General features: G+C 44.8%; 1 protein-coding gene across 2 annotated transcripts; it reads left to right on the forward strand.

Annotated features, from left to right (window-relative positions):
• Nucleotides 1–538: 538 nt before the first annotated feature.
• On the forward strand, nucleotides 539–17,033 carry DDX18 (DEAD-box helicase 18). 2 transcript variants are annotated; one of them, XM_060153011.1, is made up of 14 exons: nucleotides 539–713; nucleotides 2,207–2,647; nucleotides 5,159–5,299; nucleotides 6,756–6,891; nucleotides 7,249–7,349; nucleotides 7,470–7,669; nucleotides 7,763–7,877; nucleotides 10,038–10,177; nucleotides 10,920–11,081; nucleotides 11,413–11,565; nucleotides 12,191–12,304; nucleotides 13,730–13,786; nucleotides 14,114–14,291; nucleotides 15,348–17,033. In XM_060153011.1, exons 1-14 carry the CDS (start codon nucleotides 629–631, stop codon nucleotides 15,488–15,490), a joined length of 2,166 nt encoding a protein of 721 aa, XP_060008994.1. In that variant the 5' UTR covers nucleotides 539–628; the 3' UTR covers nucleotides 15,491–17,033. The 2 variants fall into 2 exon arrangements, with proteins under 2 accessions (XP_060008994.1, XP_060008995.1); XM_060153012.1 differs by having other exon boundaries at nucleotides 5,171–5,299.
• The last annotated feature ends 7,152 nt before the right edge of the window (nucleotides 17,034–24,185 follow it).

Here is a 24,185-nt window from a genome sequence, read left to right on the forward strand (position 1 = left end):
AATGCATTCTAAGTAGAATATTTAACGGACTCAGAATTTAGGATGGGATGAATGGTATCGAAGAAAACGTCAAAGTGAAACAAGAGTTAGGGTATTGCTTTGAGAAATGTTATATTTATGTGTGGATTACTGGGTAGCAAGTGACATGGAAAGTGTATTTCTCACTAAGGAGAGCGGTCAAACAAGTTTGAAAACACACATCTACGTAATTTAGGTACTACTCAACTTAAATCGTCCAGGATCCAAAGAGGGTAGGAACATAAGAATGGAGACTCCCTAAGGCCCTCTGCTCGGCCTTGATTTTTCCCACTTCCCCGGGAGAAGCTCAAACTACGACATGTCCCAGTGCTCTGCTGGCTCGGGCACAATGCGAAGGAACACAGCGCAGGGCCAGTCCTACGTTCCCCTAGAGGGCGCTGCAGAGAATCCGTTCTCCAAGGGTAAGACGGCGCACGCGCCCGGAAGCATTTCCGCTCCGGACCCACTTCCGCTCCGCCGACCGCGAGCGCTCCTGTGACGTATTTCCGGCTGGCTGAACTGAGCTCCGGTGGCCGGAAAGGAGGTAACGTCACCGGGGAGAGCAGAGAAGCCGGGTGTAGCGCCGCCGAGAAGGCACTTTACTGGCAACATGTCTCATTTACCGATGAAACTTTTACGCAAGAAGATCGAGAAGCGGAACCTCAAATTGCGGCAGCGAAACCTAAAGCTCCAGGGTGAGATGCGCTGAGCTTCGCGGCGGCCTGGGTTGCGGAGGGAGCCAGCACGTGGGCCGTGGCGCTCTGCGGCGGCCGCGGGGCCGAGCGGCCGAGCGGCGCTGGTGGGGAGGCCCTGCGGCCCCGATGTAGCGCTGGCAGTGTCCCCGCAGAGCGCGCGTGCTTGCGGAGCGTGGAAAGGCAGGCCGGGGCGGCCTCCCGTCGGGCCCCGCGCAGATGCCGACTCTCCGCGTGGCCCCAGATCTGCCGTTTCTGAGCAGCAGTTTGTCCTTACAGAGTTCGGGCAGGAGGCTTCTAAGAGTTCGTTTCCAGCCTGCCCCACTTCCACCCTCCCTTTCTGACTTCCTCACCACCTCTAGGGTCATCCCCAACCCCCGTTTCCAATCAGTCACGTGGAACTTTCTCACCTCCCCGCATCTTCCTTTCACATCATTTGTCTCGTGTCTCTGTCGCTTCAGAACAAGCTGGGTGTCGCACTTCACAGAACATTCCTGATACCCTTGCCTTCCCCTACCCACCTGCCCTCTGTTTCGACTCTTGAAGAACTTCATCATTTTCAGCTCCCAAAGTGACTTTTTGCATATATCATACGCATGTGCGTAATCTCGTGCCCTGTCTTCCTGTCACCACTAACTTTAGGTTATAAATTTCTTAAGAGCGTCTACGTATTTGCATCCTTAAAGACTTCCATGAAAGGCATTTTACCTGAATGTCACTTTTCTTTACCTACCTCATTTGCAGTCCTAACTTCCTGACAGTGGGTCAGACATCCTGAAGTTATGTTAACCTTTTTCGGTCCTGTGTAATACAGAAGCCCCCTAGGGCAGTGTTGGAGGCATAATGCCTTACACTAGCTGGTTTTCTGCAGAGATCAGTTGATTGAAAGATATCCTGGAGGAGAGAAGAGGTGTGTGGGTTTTAGGAATAATGTTTTTGAAGTTCCCTTATATTTTCATTTCCTATAGAATAACAAAGCGTTGCTAACTACTTCTTAGTTAAAGGTAACAGAAGGTGGTGCTTCTTCTGTATATAAACAGGAACTTTTGTAAAGACAGTCTTAGGCATTTATATATGATAAATATCAAGACAAATAAGTGGTTATTACATCAACAGAATTTTCAACTCACTGATGTCTAGGAAAGTGTATTTGTCAGATACCTAATATTAGAATGTATATTTTGTAAGTAACATTGGCCCCGTCTGTTTATTTAACCTCACTGAAGTTTTCCTGATCCAGACTTTTAACTCCTTATGGACAGAGATGTGGTTTTTTAAGTTAAAAAATCAGTGTGGCTTTCCCTTTTTTTTTTTTTTAATTTATTTGTCCTGCAGTAGAACACTGTAAAATTGGAAGTTGTCTTAATATACATGACAGGAAAGTAAAAACTAAATCATTTCAGTCCTGGAAGCCATGACATTTCTCGTTTGGGATACCAGTGTTTCTAAGTAAACCTCTCCTTCTTTGTCAATATGTGTGTTCTGTTTTTAAACAGGGGCCTCAGCTGTGAACTTGTCAGAAACTCAAAATGGAGATGTGTCAGAAAGAACAGTGGGAGGTGGAAAAATTAAAAAGTCCCTAAAACAGTCTGTGAATGTGGGCTTGTCAGAAACCCAAAATGGAGACATCTCTGAAAAAGCAGTAGTAGGTGGAAAAGTTAAAAAATTCCTAAAACAGTCTATGAATGCAGGCTGGTCAGAAGCCCAAAATGGAGACTTACCTAAAGAAACAGTGGAAAATGTAAAAGTTAAAAAATCCTCCAAGAAAAATGGAGACTTACCTAAAGAAACAGTGGAAAATGTAAAAGTTAAAAAATCCTCCAAGACATCTACCACGCTGACCAGTGGGGAAGCAGCAATACAGTCTCCCAATTCAGAATCAAAAAAGAAGAAGAAGAAGAAGAAAAAGAGAAAAATAGTGGATGATGCTGGGCCTGGTATGTATTGTCTTTGAACTTAAGCTATTCAGGTTTTCAAGTTATCATTCTGCTTTTCCTCTCTTCTTCTTATGTCCACATGACATGCAAGACTCCTCTGTACTTACTGGCATAGGAGAAACTAGCCTGGTAGCTAGAGCAAACATTGAGGGGGCCGGGGGGGGGGGACTGCAGTTTAACGTTTCTCAAAATACTGCTCTTCTTGGGCAGTTAACTATCTGAGCTTTTTATGATAAACAGAACGTACTATGACATAGTATTGGGCTGGCCAGAAAGTTCATTCGGGTTTTTCCATAAGCTCTTATGGAAAACATTTTAGGTTTACCTGTTTCCAAAGAGAATTGTGGAATTACTGACACTAAAGAAATCTGGGCTGGTAGTAGAATCTATCTTGGGTCTTTATGTGTCAAGGACTTTGCATTAGCGATTCTTTTCATTTACGTCTTTTTTGCCCCATTCCTTTTTCCTACAATAAATTCCTGCCTTTGAAAGGCAACTTAGTGATAATTTGGATATGCAAAGTGTATAAAATAGCAGTTAGGAAACTTCTGAATAAATGGAACGTTAATTTCCAAGTAAGTAGAATGGCCAGGACTGGGGAGGCAGGGCTATTTTCTTTTGCAAGATTCTTGGATTGAATAAGCTTAGGTGAAAGAATAGGCATTTTAATTGAAATGTGAGCAAGCAGAGATTTCAAGACAAGATAGAACAGGTGTCAGCAAACTATTCAGCCTTCTGCCTATTTTTGCAAATAAAGCTTAATTGGAACACTGAGATGCCCATTTTTTTACTTGGCCTTTGTGGTGATAGAGACCATATGGCCTGCAAAGCCTAAAATATTTACAGTCTGGCCCTTTATAGAAGTTTGCAGGCACTTGTGTTAGCATATCCTATTCATCTTTTGTCTGAAATAAAGGTTTCATTTAGAAAGACCTTTGAATTTTCCAAACATGCATGGCTGTCTTTTTACTACCTACAGGCTATAATACATTCGTAAGTTATGAGAAATCGTTTAAACAAAAAGTGAAATAAGATAGAGAAAAGCATGAGGATTAGATATTACAGTTTTGATTTAAAGTGATTGTAATCCTATTCTAAAATGATTAGTGCCCTTAGGATTCTTGTTCTGAGTATGCCTAAGGAAGTGATATTATTTCTTCTCTCAAGCATTGAATCACAGGGCTGGGAGTTTAAATCCTATTGGTAACCGTTAAGAACTGTTTTAAGGAAAACAGAAGTAATAAGCCTTGAAGATCAGCTGATAATATCCATGGCCTTTGAACATGCGGGTCCTGCAGTGTTGACCATTTCCCAGAAGGGTGGTAGTAAGGTCCAAGGAAGAGGCCAGTCCTGGGCTACAAAGAGTCTGAGTTCTGGTTTAGGTCAATTCTGTTCTAACTAGCATCACTAACTGCCATAAACTTGTAAAAGCCCAGCATGGTAGTTAACCCATTTGGCCCAGAGTGGAACATTTAAGATCATGATGGGAGGTAAGACTGCAAAGGTAGTTTAAGGGACTATGTTACGAAAGTTGTGGATGTAGAAATGAAAAGCCAGGAGGCCTTCCCTCTCCTCCCCTCACCACTTACATTCAAGGAACAGGCCAGTTTCTATCGCCCAGCTAAGTAGATTGTTGCTCTTGCTTTGTAGTCTGCCTCTAGTAACATGAAGAGCCTTTTGTGTTTCTGTTCCCCTTTAAAACAAAATTAGCTTTTATAGAAAATTTGTGTTTAATGGCATAGGAGGAAAAACCGGTGCTTGTTACAAGTTATTTTAAAAAACGTTAATGACTTGCCCTTGTTTTTTTTCTCAGTAAAGTTTATAGAACTGGGTGTGATTAACATACTTAAATTGTTTAGTTCAGCTTATAAAAAATTTCTTGCTCACTTAAGATGGTATAATACATAAGTAGTAAGTCAGACAGAGAAAGAAAGATTATATGATATCACATATATGTGGAATCTGAAAAATAGTACAAATGAACTTACAAAACAGAAACAGACTCACAGACAGAAAACAAGCTTATGGTTACCAAAGGTGATGGGGGGTGGATAAATTGGGAATATGGGGTTAACAGATGCATGCTACCATATATAAAACAAAGAACAAGGATTTACTGTATAGCACAGGGAACTGTATTCAATATAATGAAAAAGAATTTTTAAAAAAGAATGTCAATATATACATATATGTATGTAGAACTGAATCACTTTGCTGTATACCTGAAACCAACACAATATTGTAAATCAACTATACTTCAGTAAAAGAATATGCATTAAGAAGCCTAAAAAATAAAGTTTGTTGGCAAATCTGTGTGTCCCACTGGGTTTTTTAATATAGCCAGATTTTTTAATCTGGAAAAAGAGATTCTTAGCAAATTAAAACTGAAAATATGTTAAGCTTTTGAAAATATGCCTTTTTGCATCACACGTCTTTTATTTTATGGTCTCATCTGGTATTCTTATTTTAAGAAAAAAATTTGGGGGGGGCGGTTTGTCCTTTAATCCAAAGATTCCAAAAAAGCAAAAACTGAAGACAAAGGAGACTCTGAAGATGGTGCCCAGGCTCCTGAAGAAACAGAGAACAGTGTGGAGAAGTCAGACAATGAGGACGATGACAGCATGGTACCCAGCCTGCCCCTGGGACTGACAGGTAGCTATCAACGTTTTCCAGATAGATCTTCTCTAAAATGGCATGCCTCCTTGGATTATAGTATTTAAAGGTTCAGTTGTGGCATTTAATTTACCTGGAAAAAATAAGTATTGACAAGAAATGGTTTTATATCTAACTATTGCTTTTTATCATCCACGTTGTGTGCCTTAGTTCTTGTTGTTTCTTTCTCTATTTTTCCCTTTTCTTTATTTCTAACACTAAATATTTTGACATGCACACGAACAGTTCTTGGGGTCCTCTGTTCCTTTGGTTTGTCACTTTCTAAAGCTCACTCCATGTTGTAGGAAAATCATTGGCCCGGAAGTCTGGAGCCCAGAGGTTCAATACTGGCTCCACTACTGAAAGAGAAGGGTGAAATTAACCTTATTGAGGGGCTTGTGCCAGAGTCGCCTCCTGTAGCCTCTATTTCTTTACCTGTAAAGTCAAGCGTTTAGGCTAGAATCAGTTGCTCCTAACCAGAAATGTCTAGCAGTTGCTTGGGTTGTTTGGTTTGGGTTTTTTGTTTATTAAAATAATTGAGGCCCAGCACCCAATCTCCATAATCAAAATTGCAAAGGTTTTGGCAGTGGTTCTCAAACAGGGTAATTTTACCTCCGAGGTAGGGTGACCGGCTCATCCCAGTTTTCCCATTCAAAGTCCTGCATCCCTTAAACCTCTGTCCCAGGCAAACCACGAGGGTTGGCCACCAATATGTTTGGTTGTCAGAACTGGGGGCAGGCTACAGGCATCCAGTAGGTAGAGGTCAGTGATGCTGCAGGACATCCTATAATGCATAGGACAGCCTCTCACAACAAAAAATTATCCATCCCAAAATGTCAGTGGTGTCAAGGTTGCCAAAACTTGGGTTATAGCCAGGGCACGTGTGGGGCGGGGAGCTCCCGGGTGATCCTGATGCCTCCCCCTGCTGGAGAACCACAGCACACCTGATATATGGGTACAGTCTAACCATCTGTGGCTACATCTGACTCTTCTCAGTTGTCTTTCTGGAGTGAGAGTTACTATTTTGATTGATTTCGTATTCAGTTTTTATTACACTGAATGCTTTCACTTTTTATTTCACATTTCTTAAACATTTCATTTCTCTCTGAACTCTCCCCCTGCAAACCACCCCCGTCTCTCCCCTCTCCCCTTCCCGCCACCTTGGCATTTTCATTTCATACAAGTCCCTTGACTGTACCACCTCTCCGTCTGTTATTTTGTTACAGTATAGGCTCTGGACTTTACATCACACGGCCATTAGCAGTGGAGAAACTTCAAAGGTATAAGGTTTTTTCTAGGAATGGTTGGGGTTTATTCTCTTCTTATTGGAAGAAGCTCTTCTAAGCTTGACACCAACCCAGTAATGTTTTCAATCAGCAAAACTAATTTAGGAAGCTAGCAATATTAAGTATTAAGAAAAGATAAATTTGCTAATGATAAACTGTCTTCTCTTTAGGAGCTTTTGAGGATACTTCGTTTGATTCTCTGACTAATCTTGTCAATGAGAACACTCTGAAGGCAATAAAAGAAATGGGCTTTACAAACATGACTGAAATTCAGCATAAAAGTATCAGACCACTTCTGGAAGGCAGGTATGATTAACATTGAGGTTTGGGCATTAGTGCTATTTTTAGTGCTAGTAGTTTGGAAAGAAAATACCAGTATGTTCTGTTGATCTTGCACCGTGTTGGGTAACATACCCAACCTTCGTTAAAGGCTTTAGCTTCTTTACTGATGTTTGGAGAAAATTGTTCACTTCTGTTTTTAGCACAATTCTTATTTTTGAGTTAAGTATTTGTAACCCACATGATTGATTTCAGTGATAGAGAAGGTGGGGACTTTTTTCTTGTTATGATCCAGCCTCAGTGCCTAAAACATGTGTGATAGTACATGGTACTTGTTGAATGAGTAGACTAAATGTCTCTCTCCTTTTCCTTTTTATTTTTTAGGGATCTTCTGGCAGCTGCAAAAACAGGCAGTGGCAAAACCCTGGCATTTCTCATTCCTGCAGTTGAACTCATTGTTAAGTTAAGGTTCATGCCCAGGAATGGTAAGTCTGTGGTCCCATTGGTTCTGCCAGTATCCCACTGGAAGTCTGTTGTAGCTATTGGTGGTCTCCTGGTGATAACTACAGTTTGACTTTCACTGTATATCCTGTTTTGCTTTTTAGGAACAGGAGTCCTTATTCTCTCACCTACTAGGGAACTGGCCATGCAGACTTTTGGTGTCCTTAAGGAACTGATGACACACCATGTTCACACGTATGGGTTAATAATGGGTGGCAGTAACAGATCTGCTGAAGCACAGAAGCTTGCCAATGGGATCAACGTCATTGTGGCCACACCGGGCCGTCTCCTGGACCATATGCAGGTAAGAGAACACTATTTTGTGGTCCCCATCTTTTGTCTGTGTGAAACATAAACTTGACAGCTAACAGTTTTTCTTTGTCCTTTGTCTTGTCAGAATACACCAGGGTTTATGTATAAAAACCTACAGTGTCTGGTTATTGATGAGGCTGATCGTATCTTGGATGTTGGGTTTGAAGAAGAATTAAAGCAAATTATTAAACTTCTGCCAAGTAAGTAGGTAGCATCTGCATGTGGTTTGCCGAGTAGCTGTTGGAAGTAGATGAGAGTTTTTCCTGTATGAAAACTACTAATGTCAGAATTTTAACTTAGCAAGTGAAGTGGTTGTGCCAGTCACCCTCAGACGTAGTTTGCAACATAAGCATCACTCTCACTAGTGACTTAATGCAGTGGTTTTGCCATTTGAGAGGCTGACATGCAAGTTGAACAGTTCTAACATACGTCTTGTTCCCGTCCGTCCCCACCACCCCATCTCACATCTCCTGGGTAGCCATTGACTTGCTGCTTTCTGTGTTATGTTTGAGTGGTACGTACCTTGGTTATAGTACTTGAAACATTGTAAACTGCTTATATCTATAAAAACACCATAGTTCAGTACATTATACAATTGTTTTTTTAATACTTCATTGAGGTATAATTAACATAATAATCTGTACATATTTTAAATGTATGATTTGATATGTTTTTGGCCTGTTTGCACCTCGAAACCATCACCACAGTCAATACAGTGAACATTTCCATAACCCTCAAAACTTTCTTTGTGCCTTTGTAATCCCTCCCTCTCACCATCCCCTGCTTCCAACAGCTGCCATGCACATCTCTCTAGCAGGTGACTGTTGATCTGCTTCCTGTCACTGTAGATCAGTTTGCATTTTCCAGGGATTCATATGAATTCATATGCAGTGTAACTCTTTTTGTCTGGTTTCTTGTGCTCAGCAAATCCTTCTGTGATTCGTCTGTGCCGTTACACATATCAGTAGTTCTTTGCCTTATTCCTCAGTGGCGTTCTAGTGTATAAATATGCCACAACCTGTTTATCCATTTAACTGTTGATGGACGACTGTGTTGTTAACGGTTTCAGTCTACTACAAATAAAGTTGCTATGAACATCCATCTACAGCTCTTTTTGTGGGCATATATCTCCTTTTCTGTTGGGTGATTACCTAGGAATGGAGTGGCTGGTGTATGTTTAACTTGTACCAATTTACATCCCCATCAGCAGTGTATGGAATTTCCAGTTCCTCCTGTTAAATCTTGAAATTAGGTAGTGTTAACCGTCCAACTTTGTTCATTTTCAAAATTGTTTTGGCTGGTCTTGTCCTTGGCATTTCTATATGAATGTTAGAATCAGTTGGTTAATCTCTGGGGATCTTGGGATTGTACTGAATATTGATCATTGGTGGAAGACAATGTTGAGTCATTCAACACGTGAATGAGGTAGATCTTCGTTTATTAGCTCCCTAATTTCTCTCAGCAGTGTTTCAGAGTTCAGTGTACAGGTTTTTTCATATCTTTGTGAGATAAAGTTTTTCACTTAGTTGTTTTCTTGCCTGATTGAGCTGGCCAGAACCTCCAGTATAATCCTGAATAGAACTGGCAAGAGAAGACATCTTTGTCTTACTCCTGATCTTAGGTGGGAAAGCATTCAGTCTTTCACCATTAAGTATGATGTTAGCTGTAGATGCTCTAGATCTGTATGCCCTATATCAGACTGAGGGTGATCCCTTTTGTTCCTAGTTTGCTGAGGTTTTTCTTAAATCAGAAATAAATGTTAAATTCTGACAGATGTTTTTTCTGTGTCTGTTGCAATGATCAGATGTTTTTTCTTTAGTCTGTTAATATGGTAAATTATATTGGTTAATTTTCAACTGTTAACCAGCCCTGCGTTCCTAGAATAAACCCCACTTGGTCATGGTGCATTATCCTTTATATATATTTCTGGATTCACTTTGCTAAAACTTTCTAAAAGGTATGAGTTGGGAAGTAAGCTCTCTTCAATGTCCTGGACAGTTTATGAAATATTGATAATATTTCTTAAGTGTTTGATAGACTTCAACAGCAGAGGCCATTGGGGCTGGAGTCTTCTTTACATGAAGATTTTAACTATAATTTCCTTAATAGATACAAGGCTATTCAGGTTTTCTGTTTCTTCTTGAGCAAGCTTTAGCAGTTTCTTTTTCAAGGAAGCTATCCATTTCATCTTAGTTGTCAAATGTCTAGACATAAAGTTGTCCATGGTGTTCCTTTCTTACTCTTTATAGTGATACCATGTCTCTCATTTCTGATAGTTCCACTGAGAGCGTTTTTAGTTGTGAAGCAATTCTAAAGGTTCCCTGAAGGATCTGGGTTATGTTTATGTGGGTGTGTTTCAGCCCGCAGACAGACCATGCTCTTTTCTGCCACACAAACCCGGAAAGTTGAAGACCTGGCAAGGATTTCTCTGAAAAAGGAGCCCTTGTATGTTGGTGTTGACGACGATAAAGCTCATGCAACCGTGGATGGTCTTGAGCAGGTACTTCTTGTCAATACCTTCAATTTTAAGGATCGTTGGTGTTTCCTTGCAAGTGTTTGGAGGATCGTCTAGGAAGCAAATGGGTTAATGAACTAAATATATCACTGCCAATTTTAGATGAGTAAAAAACATTTCGCTGTTTAATCATCTCTTGCGCTAAGATGTGAGGTGAGTTAGTTAGAAGGCAGAGAGGCTGGATTCAGGCGCCTTGCTGTGGAAATGAGGTGACAGAGATCCAGGCTAGGTTGATTAAAAATAGAGCTGTAAGGTTGAGTCTTTTGATGAGTGATATGTTTCCTGTAACACTTTAGCTTAAAAACCTTTCATTGGTTGTTTAGTTTCTAAAAATATATTCACCCAGCTTTGTTATCGTGTTTAGGACAGTGTGGTTATTTGAGATCTTGCTGTTAAGGACCTTCTAAAAATGAATCATTGATACACTTCGAGGGTTCTAGTTAATAGAGGTATTGGTACATTATGATTACAAGAACTTAATAACCAGTAGTCTCAGAAATATGGAAAGTATTTAGTATCCAGTGATTGTGGCCAATAAAAGGAGTCAATAGTTAAAATTAGTCTTATTTTAGGAATGCGTTATAATGAAGGCAGTAATTTTGCTGTAGGTGAGGCATAACAGTGTATATGCTGTGTTAATCTGTGCTCTCCATCAAATTATATTAGTTCATGAAGCTGGAAATGTCCTTTTGATTATTTTGTGTCTGTTCACTTGAACCTCTCCTAGGGATATGTTGTCTGTCCTTCCGAAAAGAGATTCCTCCTACTCTTTACATTCCTTAAGAAGAACCGGAAGAAGAAACTAATGGTCTTCTTTTCATCCTGTAAGTCCGTGAAATACCACTATGAGTTGCTGAACTACATCGATTTGCCTGTCTTGGCCATTCATGTAAGTGATTATGATGAATTTGTTAAAAACAGTTTACACTTACCGAGTTACATAGATTGTGGGGATTGAGGTATTGCTCTCTCCTGCAAACATAGTTCTAAGTAGTTTGGGCAATAGTAGGTGGCTGATCCTGTGTGGAGGGAGCTTTGCTGGGGGTGGAGAGGCAGGGACCAGAAAGGAGGAGAGGACGCCATCCCTTGAGGAAATAGGACAGGTTATGAACTTGAAATAAAGCAGGGTAATAGTTCCACAGGTCGGGGATTCTACATCGAGACCTCCCGCAAACAGCTTCAACTTTTCTGTTCCAATGGATGTTTTGTTTTGATTCTAGGGAAGGCAGAAACAAAATAAGCGTACGACCACGTTCTTCCAGTTCTGCAATGCAGATTCGGGGATCTTGTTGTGTACAGACGTGGCAGCTAGAGGGCTGGATATTCCTGAAGTGGACTGGATTGTTCAGTATGACCCTCCGGATGACCCCAAGGTTCCCTGAGAAATTCCACATTCCACAGAATATCCCTTTAATGTGCAGTGACTGCAGTATTTCTCTGATGCTGATAGTGTTTAGGGCTTTTGCAGGACCCAAAGAGGGTGTGTGCAAGGAGATTTGAGAGGTGTCCGTGGGACTTAAGTTAGGATCTGTTAAGAGCAGTAGATGTCAGAAGGAAATAAAATTTGCTTACAGAGATAGATACCATTCTTTAGTATATGTAGTAACATAAGTTTTATTGGGTATTTCAACAAACAATAGATTATATAAATTATCAGCCAGCATTTAAATATGTTTCCCAAAGCCCTTTTGAAGTTGAAGCACACTTAATAGTCATTGGATTAGATCATAGAATTATCGGGAATGTTCTGTCTCGCTTTCCTTGGCCCCGGGCATGGCTCTGTTGCCTGTGTGGGGATGCTCCCTGCAGAGGAATGGGGGACTAGCTTTGGGGAGCGCGGTCACGGGCTGCGTGGCGCACTAGGTGGGGGTGGGCACCGTCTCACACCGATGTGCTGGCATGCTGCCGCCCACTACCCTGCGAGTTCTGGACGGGCAGATCGCCACGGGCTGCCACGGAAACCAGTGTATTACCTCGGGTTTTCTCTCTCCACCAAAGGAATACATTCATCGTGTGGGCAGAACAGCCAGAGGCCTGAACGGCAGAGGGCACGCCTTGCTCATCTTGCGCCCTGAAGAACTGGGTTTCCTTCGCTACTTGAAGCAATCCAAGGTAAAGACCTTCACTTGGAAAACCTTAAGCTGGGGACAGAGTCCTCTCGAGAGGAATTCGTTACCGGTGCACGTGGCCTTAAGCACCATTTCTAGGTGTGTCCGAGGAGTCCTGCGTCGTCGCCATGCTGTTCGGACGGTTGTTACAGCAGTTTAGCAGATGAGATTTATGTGGGTCGCCCCCAGGAAGTGTGAGCAGAAAACTATCCTCGAGGCCCCGTTCTTGAACTCCGTGTCGCGCAGGGTGCATCCAGTCCCCAGTCTCCACTCATCCCCCCAGCCGTGTTTGAAACCTCTTCCCTCCTTGTGAGTGAGCTCCCCCACACCGGTCATCTCTGCTCCCCTGCTGCAGCCTTTCTCCACGTGTCTTCACCCTGGTGTCTGCACCTCGCCCGAGGCCAAGGGAACCCATTCCTTCCTACCTCTTCCTCCCTCAGGCCCATATTCGTTGACTCAGTCCCTCCCTGGCAGTTAGCTCTTTACCATCTCAAGTGACTGACCAAAAAAATAACTTCAACCCTAAACCCGCTCTCCTATCACTAGGTCCAGCATGGCTACTGCCTGTCGCCTTTCCTCAGTCTGCCGTTTTGAAAAGTGGGTTATATTTCAACTCATCTGATTTTGGTCTCCAGTCCGCCCTAATCGGGCTTTGGCCTCTCTCTTGCCAGGTCGTGAGAATGCTTGTCGGGCCTCTTCACTGGCACCGTGTCGCCTGGTGGATTTTCCTTCCCCCACTGCCCCCATCGTGGAGCAGTTCCTAGGGATTGCCATCAGCCCTTGCACTTTTTCTCCAGATGCCTGTTTCCTGGCTCTCAGATAGCCTCTGCTTCCGCTAGCTGCTGTCTCCTCTGGGAGGCCCTGCCCTCCTTCATGTCCCCCCAGCACGGGTGCTCGACAAGTTGTCTCGTCACTTACCTGTCTCCGCCCAAGGCTGCAGGCTCCCTGATGGCAGGGCCCATGATTTGGGCAGCTGTTCTTTTCCCCCAGCATCTAGCACCGGTCTTGCACTTTCCCAGTCATCTAATAAGTTAGAACTGCTAAGAAATATCCTTCCTGTAGGAGTTTGTGATCATTGTGACCTAGTCACAGGGCAGTGTGGTGTTGGAGAGAAGGGCTAGTGGTTCCTTCAGCTAGAAGCTTCAAGCTGCTTCATCACGTTGCATCCACAGAGATCTTTGTTTAGAGAAAAGGGCTTCAGTGATTTATTGCCCCTGCCAGTTTCTCGCCTTTTCTTTCAAGAGGGTTCCATAGCGTGATTCCTGTGCAGTGAACAGAGGGAAGGTAAGCCTTTCCCATTGGCATTGGGAGACAAGCAGATGTCTGGCCCATGGGATCCCACAGGCCTGTTCCCTTTCATCTCTTCAGTGCCTGACGAGCTGCAGCAGAGCCATCCTGCTTTACTCATCTGCGTGCTTTTGTTTTCTAGGTTCCATTAAGTGAATTTGAGTTTTCCTGGTCCAAAATTTCTGACATTCAGTCTCAGGTATGCAGGGCAGAGGGGGAGGAAGGGTCTTCCCAGCACCACCTTTGTAGTGTCTCATTGACAGTCGTCGTACTCTGAGTCTCCCTTTTCATAAAGTGAGAAGTTTGGATGGACTGAGTGATTGTTGCGGTGTCTTCTTGTGCTGGTGACCACATTCCAGAGCTCTCTACGTTGTTTCAGTCCGTATCTTATAATAATTTTGTCATTATTCTTAACTGCAGCCTGATTTTGCAGGTATTACAGAGCTTGGAGCAAGTGTATTGGAACAAATGTTTTATATGACGTGCTTTTTTATTTCATTAAAAGCAATATTTCTTTCTGTTTCAGCTTGAAAAACTGATTGAAAAGAACTACTTCCTTCATAAGTCAGCCCAGGAAGCGTATAAGTCATACATTCGAGCGTATGATTCCCATTCGCTGAAACAGATCTTTAATGTTAATAACTTAAACTTGCCTCAGGTTGCTCTGTCATTTGGTTTCAAGGTGCCTCCTTTTGTTGATTTGAGTATCCTTTTCTTTGTGGTTATGAATTCGTCCAGGCATTAAGGGACAGAAGCTTGACCGGGGGCCTTGGGGCTTAGCACTTGGGTTGGTGTGTCTGCTCTGGCCGAGGCCTGCAGGGCCCAGGCCTTCAAGCTGGTCACTGACCTCTTGTCAGTGCTCACATGGGGTGGGCAGGGGTTAATTGTCAGGGTGGAGACTACAGAAGCGAGACAGTTCATGGCTTTCAAAAAGACATGAGAATTTGAGTGGCAGACAGAGCAGGGGGAGTTGTATGTTCTGGGGAGAAGCTCAGAGGGGCAGGGCTTGGCGGTTGTGTGGCTTCACTATACAGGGTACACAGAGGAGCGGGATACCTTGAAGAAGCTGAAGACAAGATGGAACCTCTCAGAGGGCTCTTATCCTCTCAGGCATTGAAGCATTTCATGCAAGGAAATTGCAAGACCAGTGAAAGAAAATAACCTAAGTGCTACTCAAGATAAAAGGCAAAGGGAACACGTCCAGTTGCTTCTGTAACGATATGTAATATGTGTTTTATTACACATTTTCAACAGAAGAAACAGCCAGCTAGAGTGAGGCCTGCTCGTTAACACTGTGGTAGAAACTCCCAAGGGGACTTGGAGGACCACAGTTTGGGTGGCCTTCCGCATCGTGAGCATCGAGTGAATGTCTGCTGTTGTGAACACATGTTGAGTCCCCTTGTGACAGGAAGAGCAACTCCACTCGGTCAGGCACCTCTGAATCAGCTCCCAACAGAGGTGAAAGTCATTTTGTTTTGACACTGGGAGTATTTCTTAATGTGTTCCTATACACTTAGCGATTTACCTCTTCGGCTTCAGTGCGTGGAAAAATACAAGTATTGCACTGGGCTAAACATCTGCCCTGCTAGTTTTAGTCCACAGTCACGTGGCCACTCCTGGTTGTCTGGAATGTTCGCGTGTGTTTGTGGCCTGGGGAGGGGTGGTGGGGCCCCTGGGGTACAGCTGGCTGGTTCTTCTGCAGACGGTAGACTGGAGTCCTTGTCTTTGTGTTGCTTGATTTCCTTAACGTCCCCCTTTAGACGTGAACAGCAATGACGGCAAACTTAAAAAAAGGGGTGGCGGCGGTGGCTTCGGCTACCAGAAAGCCAGAAAAGTCGAGAAGTCCAAGATCTTCAAGCACATAAGCAAGAAACCATCTGACGGCAGGCAGTTCTCTCACTGAAGACACGCCTTTGTCCTGAAATGGATTTTTTTTTCTTGCTCTAACAAAGGAATTGTTGCTGTAGGATTTGGGACTCATCTAACAAGAGTGTGAATTGACTTGGGGCACTGGCACTGATATTTCCAGTGGGTCTCTTTGGGGATATAAGACAGTTCAGTATTTCTTGATTGGCCAAGGACAGAGCAAGGGATCTTCTTAGTCTTTGTGATGATAGAATGTTTTTAAGTTTAAATCTTTTTTTTCCCGAACCTGGTGACTGTTCTAGCGTAATTCTTTTGGTACCTTTCCTTCCTGGTGTCTGAAGATTTGTATGGCTTAGGGTGCTGTGTCAGCCTGCCAGACAGGGCAGGTGACACTGGACAGCTGCAATTATCTCAGTTTATTTTTTTAGTTTTGGTTGTTTCTTGGACCTTTAGTTGTTTCTTGGACCTTACTTTAGTAGTTTTCTGACCCCCTGCTGAAAATCCTGCCACGTAAAAGGGCAGAGGGCTTTGGGAAATACCTAAGAAGCACCTCCGGTTAAAGGTGACACTGTTGTTTTTATATGTGGGATTTTAAAACAATGATCCTTTCTCCATTTCACTTTTTTAAGAGGAAGAAGTATGGGTTGTCATTGTTACTTGAGTAAAGTGCCCCAGTGGTCCTGACATGGAGGGTAGGGTGGGGATGGGGTCTGAACCTCATTTACAGGTGTAATAATACTCTGCTGGTCTCCATTTGGTAACTTAGCAGACTTTTTTTTTTTTAAGGCACAGAGAATGGTGACACTCCTCAGTCAAACTTGTTTGTTTGAAGTGGTTTGGAGTTTGGTGAGCCCTTCCAACTCTTCATAAGTACTTAGAAGGCAGAGCATCTTTTTGAGAAAAATTGCCTCTTTCAGATCCATGAAAGAAAAATAGATTTATGGTGAAAATTGAAAACGAACATACATCAGAATGAGCAACGAAGTCAGTGGTTTAGTCAGATGGGGTTATTTGTTGTAGGAACTTTTGACTTCTGGTGTGTTTTATGTTTTATTTTTAGTGTGTCTTGTAACTACAGAATGGTTATTACATTTTGTAGCTATTTAAAACCAAAGTTGCTAGCATCATTTTGCTGTTGTACCAGTTCTTATTCATAGATTCCTATTAAATATAAGTATCAAATGTAGAAGAAACAGTGGCAAACAGCACTGCAGTAGGAAAAGGAAAGAATGATATACTGTTCCACACCTGGGCCCGACCACTGTCCCCCTAGCTAGACATGTCCTGGGTTTCAGACCTTGATTGCTGGACTTCTGGCATTTAATAACCGTTTCTCTTTCTAGTAACTATTCTTTTTTGTTTCAGAAATAATCATGTTTCAGAAAGTACACAAAAGCAAAGAGAAGAATATTTAATCCCTGAACAGAAGTAAATACTGCCAATATTTTGATACATAACCCTCCAGTGTTTTGTATACATACTTTTTTTTTAATCAAAGGTGAAGTAAGTCATCCTTACCCACTATTTGTAACCATCTTGTTTCATAACATTATTTTCCTGTCATTAAATAATTACACCAACTTTGTATCTCATTTATTACTATGCGTTAACCTTGCCTGGTCTGCCTGGATTTGAGTTCTGAATACCTGCGTGCCCCACACTGGCTCTCCTTGTCTCAATGTGTCTAGTGCCTGTTTTGTCATTTGTGAGAAGAGTATATAAACAGAAGGTGGAACGATTGTTCTTACTGTGATAACGGCTTACTTCAGGACTTGCTGGGAGTCCTGTGTGAAATTCTGCTGGCAGGCTGGTCCAGCCTAGGGACATCCAGACAACCAGACTTGACCGACCTGGCCAGGATTCAAATGTGAGAGAGCGGTCACTAGAGTCAGATAACAAGGTCAGTGCAGCACCATCTGCAAGGCTCGTTTGCACAATGAGAAGGCCTCCTTAGGTTCCTGTGCTAAGAACACAGCAGCTGCTGGTGGCATGTGTGCAGCCACTAACTTGACAAATGGGATTAAGTGGCTTCAGTCAGGAAGGCCAGGCAGTGTGGACTGGAAGCCAAGCAGGTCACTGTCAGCAAGTAGAGACCTTTGGGTCCTCTGGGCTGCAGGTGTGTCATTGCTATTTCTAAGTTTATTTTGGTCTTAGCTGCCCAGGTTAAAGCTGAATTTGGGATATCCAAAAAAGGATCTTGTTTATTCAAAAATACGTAGTGGTGGGGCTTCCCTGGTGGCGCAGCGGTTAAGAATCGGCCTGCCAATGCAGGGGACATGGGTTCGAGCCCTGGTCTGGGAAGATCCCACATGCTGCGGAGCAACTAAGCCTGTGCTCCACAACAAGAGAGGCCACCGCAATGGGAAGCCCGCGCACCGCAAAGAAGAGTAGACCCCGCCTGCCGCAACTAGAGAAAGTCAGCGTGCAGCAACGAAGACCCAATGCAGCCAAAAATAAATTTATATTAAGAAAAAAAAAATCACGGTGGTTACAAATGAGTGCTCTGGAACCAGAATGCCTGGGTTCAAATTCCAGCTCTGCCTGTTTTCTGGGCCTGTTAAATGAGTAAAACAAAGTAATAAAACCTACTTTGTAAGGTGGTAAGAATTGAATGCACTACCATGTAAGGTGCTAGGACAGCACGAAGTACCTGTTAGCTGTCTTTATTAATACCTAAATCCTACACAAAAGGCCTGCTGCCCAACAGAATCAGGTACAAGGACTCACTGAAAAGCCTGAGCTACCTTGGGCCTTTTGGAGAACAGGCCAAGGATTTCTGACAGTCCAGGTCCCCTGGAATTCTGATCAGATCCAAGTTTGGGGAAGTGCTCCAATCCTGCAGTACCTTCCTAAGGCAACTGTCAAGCTGATTCATGCAGTTTTCAAGGCTGATTTGTACTGGGTGTTTGGTGGAGGGAACAATGACTTTGGATAACGGTAAATGTTCATGAATCGAGAGCCTGCTAGGTGCCAGGAATTACAGAGGACACAGATGCATGTGGCTGAGCCCTTCTTAGGAGCCTGGTAGGTCTAGAGAAGATAGGTGTCCTAAGCAATTGTGATATTGTTTTCCAAGTCATGTGACATGCAGATATCTAGAGAAATGTCCCAGCTATTTCTAAGCCTGGAAATTCTGCATCCTTGGGTTCAGGTGGACTTCAGCTGATAAAGAGCCGTCGGAACCTTCTCTACCTATGGAAGACAGGCTTCTGTTCTGGGAAGTGAGCTCCCAAATGCCACACAAGAAATGTGCCACACAAGAAACCCCGAGATTTTTTTTTTTTTTTTAAGATTTTTCTTGCCCATGCCCAGGAGATTGCCCATATAGGCCTTTAGCAGGGCAGAGGAATCTGGACGGTTCTCAGCACAGCTAGGTGTGGGAACATCCAGTCTAGAGTACAAACACAGTCTCTTGCTAAACCTTGTAATGATCTCATCCTATAAAGTAAAATTGCCAGACGCAGGAAATGGCATTAGTGTGTTTAGCCATCCACAAGGCAGGGTGGACAGAAGACACACCTAAGACTCAGGCTTTCCAGCAAGAAACAGCTGTGCCTTTGTTTGAAATGCCTGCCGTGGGAAAGCACAGTGCAGGACAGCACAACCACCTTGGCCCCCGTTCCTCCCCCAGCCAGCCAAAGCCTCGAGATCCCCCAACAGTGCTCCATTCAATTGGGATCCAGTTGGTGGGTGTTAGCACAGGAGATGTCATTAAGAAAGCCATTCTCCCCTCTAGGACTCAGCATCTCATCTGTAATTTAAGGCAGGGGGAGGGGAGGGAATGCAAACAAATTTTAACTAGATGACCGCTGTAGTGGACATTTTTGGTTCGTGGGGCTGCCCGGCATCTAATCTCCTTCCTGGGTTCAGAGACCGAGCCATGTAAGTCCTGGTGTGTGGGCAGGATCGCTTCCCATTGGAAAGCAGAAAGCTTCCCCTGCAGTCAGAAGGGCTGTGACCTAGGTGTAACCTGAAGGCATCAGAATGCTGAATCAGGTACCAAAAAAGGAGCAGAAGCAAAGTGGCGGATTCCTCGTGCATCTTCCAGAGACAGCTGCGTCAGGAGCAGAGGTGGCCGCAGCTGCGGCGTCCAGGCAGCAGCAGGACTTAACGCCAGATTGACTGTGGGGCGTGGCTTTGGCTGTGGTCCTGCCCATTATCGACCTGCCCCTATTCTGCCTCTTCTCCAAGCCGGGGTCTCCAGCCACCCACTGTCATTTCAATTAATTCCTTTCAGTTTAGATCATTGAGTGGTTCTTTGTTGCTTGTAAGAAAGAACCTAACGAAATAACCTCTAAGGCCCCTGCAACACTCAGTGACTCTCAGATTTGGTTCGTCTCTCTCCCTCTGTTGGGAGAGGGTAGAAAGTCCAGGTTGCTTCCCACCATCCAGGCTCTCCCCGCGCAGACTCCTGCCTCCTACACAGGGAAAATGGCTGATGTGGAGCAGAGCCAGGCGTTGAAACGTGCAAACATCCTTGAGGCAAGGATGCATCAAAAGAGGAACAAGCGGCAAGTTCGCCACCTCCAGGGAAAGATCATGGAGTACTGCTCTGGATCTGGGGGCCTGCGGGGCGGGAGGACGTGGGGCCTTCGCATTTCTCAGAGCCTCGTGTGGAGCGCTGGCCCTGGTAACGGACCGGGCTGCCCTCATCGAACCTTCCAAGGCCGCGGCTTCTGGAGTCACAACCTGTGTGAAACCCGACTGCACCACTGACCGCGAGGCTTTGAGCAGCGACTTCCCTCTCTGTGCCTCAGTTTCCTCATCCACAGAAAGGGAGGAAGTGACGGCATCCGCAGGATTAAACGCAGTAGAGCAAGGGAAAACTTTAGCACCGAATGGAGCCGAGTCAGCTCTTGGAAATGACAGCTATTGAAGCTACTACCGCGAACATCAGAAAAGGGATAGGGTGGGTCAGAAACAAAACAATGTTTTCTCGGACTTCCCTGCTTTCTCACACCCTCTCCCCACCATCAAAACGTCACGGTTTCAGACGTAGGCCAATAAAGCCCGGGAGGTGTCGTACGCTTTCTGTGATTCCGCATCTCGCCAGCAGGTGGCGTGGCAGCCGAGCGGGAGCGACCGGCGTCTGCGGCTGCGTCTGCGCTCCCGCGGCCCCTCTGCGCAGAATCCGGGGGTTGATTGGTCTTCTTTTTGTTGGCAGAGGAGGGCCATAGGGGGCTCCTTCCCCCGGCCCCAGGCTAGAGGAAAGGGGGCGGGGCGAGTAGGGGGAGAGCAGGGGTACCCGCTCTCCAGGCTCCACCCTGCTCAGGGCTGGCGCGGGTGTCGCCAGATGCAGACGGGACACAGAGCCCCTGAGTCCTGACAGAGCAGGCGATGCTGGCCGAGGGCTCAGGAGGCGTGCCTCGTAGCCCTGATGCTCCGGTCAATAGGGCTACCAGGGCGGCTGTGATAGATGAAAAATTTTAAAGGTCAGAAACCACATGAGCAATGGGCCTCAACTTTGTTCAGATAACGTGTATTTGAGCATCTACTAAGGGTAGAACCCCAGGAGTGTAGGGCGGTTCTGATGCCATTCTAGAAGCTTACTGTGAGAGGGATATGACATAAATACAGGGACAATGTACTATACAGAGAAAATAACCATCTCCAAGTGTTAAATGATGGCAGCTTTGGGAAGGTGTGACGTCAGAGTGGAGTCTTGCAGGAGGCTTCACCTGGAGCAAAGCGGGTGACACAAGGGAGGAACCAGGTGTCCAGGCAACGATGTGAACAGCCTGAGCAAAGGCAAAAATGAAGCAGCTTGGGTAAAACAAGAACAGCACTGTCCATCTCACTGGGCTGCTGTAAGGATTCTATGAACCAATGTAAGCACTTCAGATATACTAGCGGCTATTAGCAGAGCAGGACGTGTACTTTAGGAGGCAGTGAGAGACGAGACTGGGAATCTGGGTGGAACTCAGAGAAAGGAGGCTAGAAAGCCAAGCCGTGAAGCTTGGACTTTGATTTGGTTCGCAGCGGAAAGAAAGCGGGTGCAATGTCAGATTGTGCATTAGGATTCATGCCGGCTAATGTTTAGGGTGGAGAGGACCAGGGTGAAACTGGAGGTGGGGCAAGCTGGGAATTAGAGAAGGAAACAAGAACAGAGATGAGACACTGTGATGCTGCAGTCCTCCAGACATGACACTGATGGATTCGGGGGTGACACTGGAGTGGCTCGAAGAAGACGGTGTGCTGACCACAAAGACGGGGCGCGGAGAGGAATGTGGTGCCGTTAGCGAATACAAAGGAGCCGAGGTGTCGCCTTGAGCAGGTAACCTTAACTCATTAGCTCACTTTCCTCCTCTAACTAATGGAAAACCATCCCTGCCTCGCAGGTTTGTCGTGAGAATGAAATGAATCAACAGATGCAAAGCAGCTTCTGCACAGCAAGGACTGAACAAGTTTTAACCCCCTCGTCTCCCATTATGAAAATGCTGTCTTGTGTTGCCTTTTAATTATTTCATGTGACGAAGCTTTAGATCCTTGGCCAGTTCATCAGTGTACATACAAGTATTTTCCAAGTCTCCAATTTAATTTTCTTACAGATCATTTTTGTACTTTGTGCTTACATCTACCTCATTTGGAAATTTTTCTCTCTGTTTCTTGATGTCTCTGCATGTACACCAGCGGTTCTCAACGGAGATCAGTTCTGTCTCACAGGGGACATTTGACAGTGTCTGCAGACATTTTTGGCCGTCATGATTGGGAGAAGGATGCTGCCAGTGCTTATCAGGCAGAGGCCAGAGATGCTGCTGAACACCCTACAGTGCACAGGACAGGCCCCCACAGCAGAGAATTATCCAGCCCCAAATGTCAGTGGCATCAAGAATGGGAAACCCTGACCTAGACCCTCCTTGAGGGCATGGCTCTGGGTCTTATTTATCTTTGTACCCCTTGTGTCTAGCGCACAGAGTTAAGAGTTTAATGAATAGAGATTGAACAGAAAAGAAATCAGGAAGAGGTGCTGATTTCTGGGGAAGAAGAGGGACTTCGGAGCAAGTCAATGTTGCGAATTCAGCGGGATTCTGAGAGGCAAGGAGGACCAGAAGTCGTAAGAGAACCTGCAGCAGGACGTTGGGAGTCATTCCGTCACCCATGAGAACTGTACTGAGTAACTACTTTGTATGAGGTGCTGTGCTAGACGCGGCGGCAGCAGAGGGGAGCAACTCCATGCCTACGCATAAGGAGCTCGTGGTCCACTGGAGGTGGAGACACTCGGAAGTAAATCCATCATGAGCAGAGCCTCGTGTGAGCCCTGAGGATGGGCCGCTAATGCTGCCTGGGGATTCATGGATGACGCGAGCAGTGACCAGAGGCAGGAGGGGCCGGGACAGATCTCTTGGGTAAAGAATAGCAAGGACTGGAAGATATTCCAGGTGGTGGGAACTGCTCGTGCCAAGTGAAAACGGTGGAAACGCCGGGCAGGGCTGCATGAGAGGACGGTGCGGAGTGATGTGTGGTGGGGAATAGCAGGTATTCCTGGGTATAGCCAGGGCTCTGTATTTGGAGAAGGGTAGGAAGCATTTGTAGGTGGACACAAAGACAGAGGGCGGTCAAGAGTCCTGTACAGCAGCTACACGGTGTCCTGTGTAATGAGCACTGATTTCCTGTTAAATAAATGTTCTTGAACTGCCACCTTGCCTAGGTCAAGAGCCGCTGTAGCCGCTTCCCATTACCTGGGAAGGTAATGCTGTTTGCTTTCTTAGGATAGCAGAGGCTTAACCATATCCTTGGGCAAAGGAGCGAGAAATTGAAGATGGAAGAGAGAAAGTGAGGGTAGTCGAAGAAGCAAAACCTCAGAGAAGGCTGGCAGGTGAGTAGTTGATTTAAACAGGACACTTTCCTGTTTGATATTTTCCCCGCTCTATGTGAAACTTAAGAAGTATCTGTTTCCTAACAGCATCCCCGGGCATCCTTGGCTTTGAGGTGTAAGGTGGCATTCTAGCTCCCCTGGCACCAGAGCCTGGAGGTTTTCAGCTCCATAGGGACCCAGGTGAAAAGACCAGGTTCTGGTTAGAGCAGCCGTACCTCGGATATGTCGGGATCTGTGGCAGCCAAAATAATGCCCCCCCCCAATAATGCCCATGTCCTAATCCCCAGAAACCATGAAAACACTACCTTACGTGACAAAAGGGACTTTGTGGATGTGATTAAGTGATAATCTTGAGATGGAAAGTTATCCTGGATTACCCAAATGGGCTAACTGTGATCACAGGAGTCCTTATAAGAGAAAGACAAGAGGGTCAGATTCAAAGAAGGTGATGTGACAACAGGAACAGAGATCAGAGTCAGGGAGAGATTTGAAGATACTACCCAGCCAGCTTTGAAGACAGAGGAAGGGCTGTGAGTCAAGGAATGCAGGCAGACGCTAGAAGCTGGAAAAGCAAGGAAACATTCTCCCTGGAGCCTCCAAAAGGCTCTGCTGACGCTTTGACTTTAGTTCAGGGAAGCCCACTTTGGACTTCCAATTACTGTAAGATAATAAATTTGTGTTGTTTTACACCACGAAGTGTGTGGTAATTCATTACAGCAGCCATAGGAAACTAATATAGCACCTTTCCCCCATTTCGAGTTGAAAGACTTCTTTGTACCTGTGCACATTTCCCGGGATCCTTGGCAACCACTTGGAAGACACAAGCTGTAAAACCCTGGACTTCTGCATTCAGCCTTGGAACAATGTTGACAGCTGTGGAAACTGGAGTTTAAATCTTAATAGAACTCCACGGGAA

The sequence above is a fragment of the Lagenorhynchus albirostris genome, chromosome 6 (assembly GCF_949774975.1).
Source record: "Lagenorhynchus albirostris chromosome 6, mLagAlb1.1, whole genome shotgun sequence".
Classification (NCBI taxonomy): Eukaryota; Metazoa; Chordata; class Mammalia; order Artiodactyla; family Delphinidae; genus Lagenorhynchus; species Lagenorhynchus albirostris.

Bases quoted from the DNA above. Each gene is read 5' to 3' on its own strand.
- DDX18 (XM_060153011.1), top strand. From the start codon at position 629: ATGTCTCATTTACCGATGAAACTTTTACGCAAGAAGATCGAGAAGCGG. The intron at 714-2,206 runs GTGAGATGCGCT...GTTTTTAAACAG, and splicing joins GCGAAACCTAAAGCTCCAGG to GGGCCTCAGCTGTGAACTTG. The intron at 14,292-15,347 runs GTATCCTTTTCT...GTCCCCCTTTAG, and splicing joins GCCTCCTTTTGTTGATTTGA to ACGTGAACAGCAATGACGGC.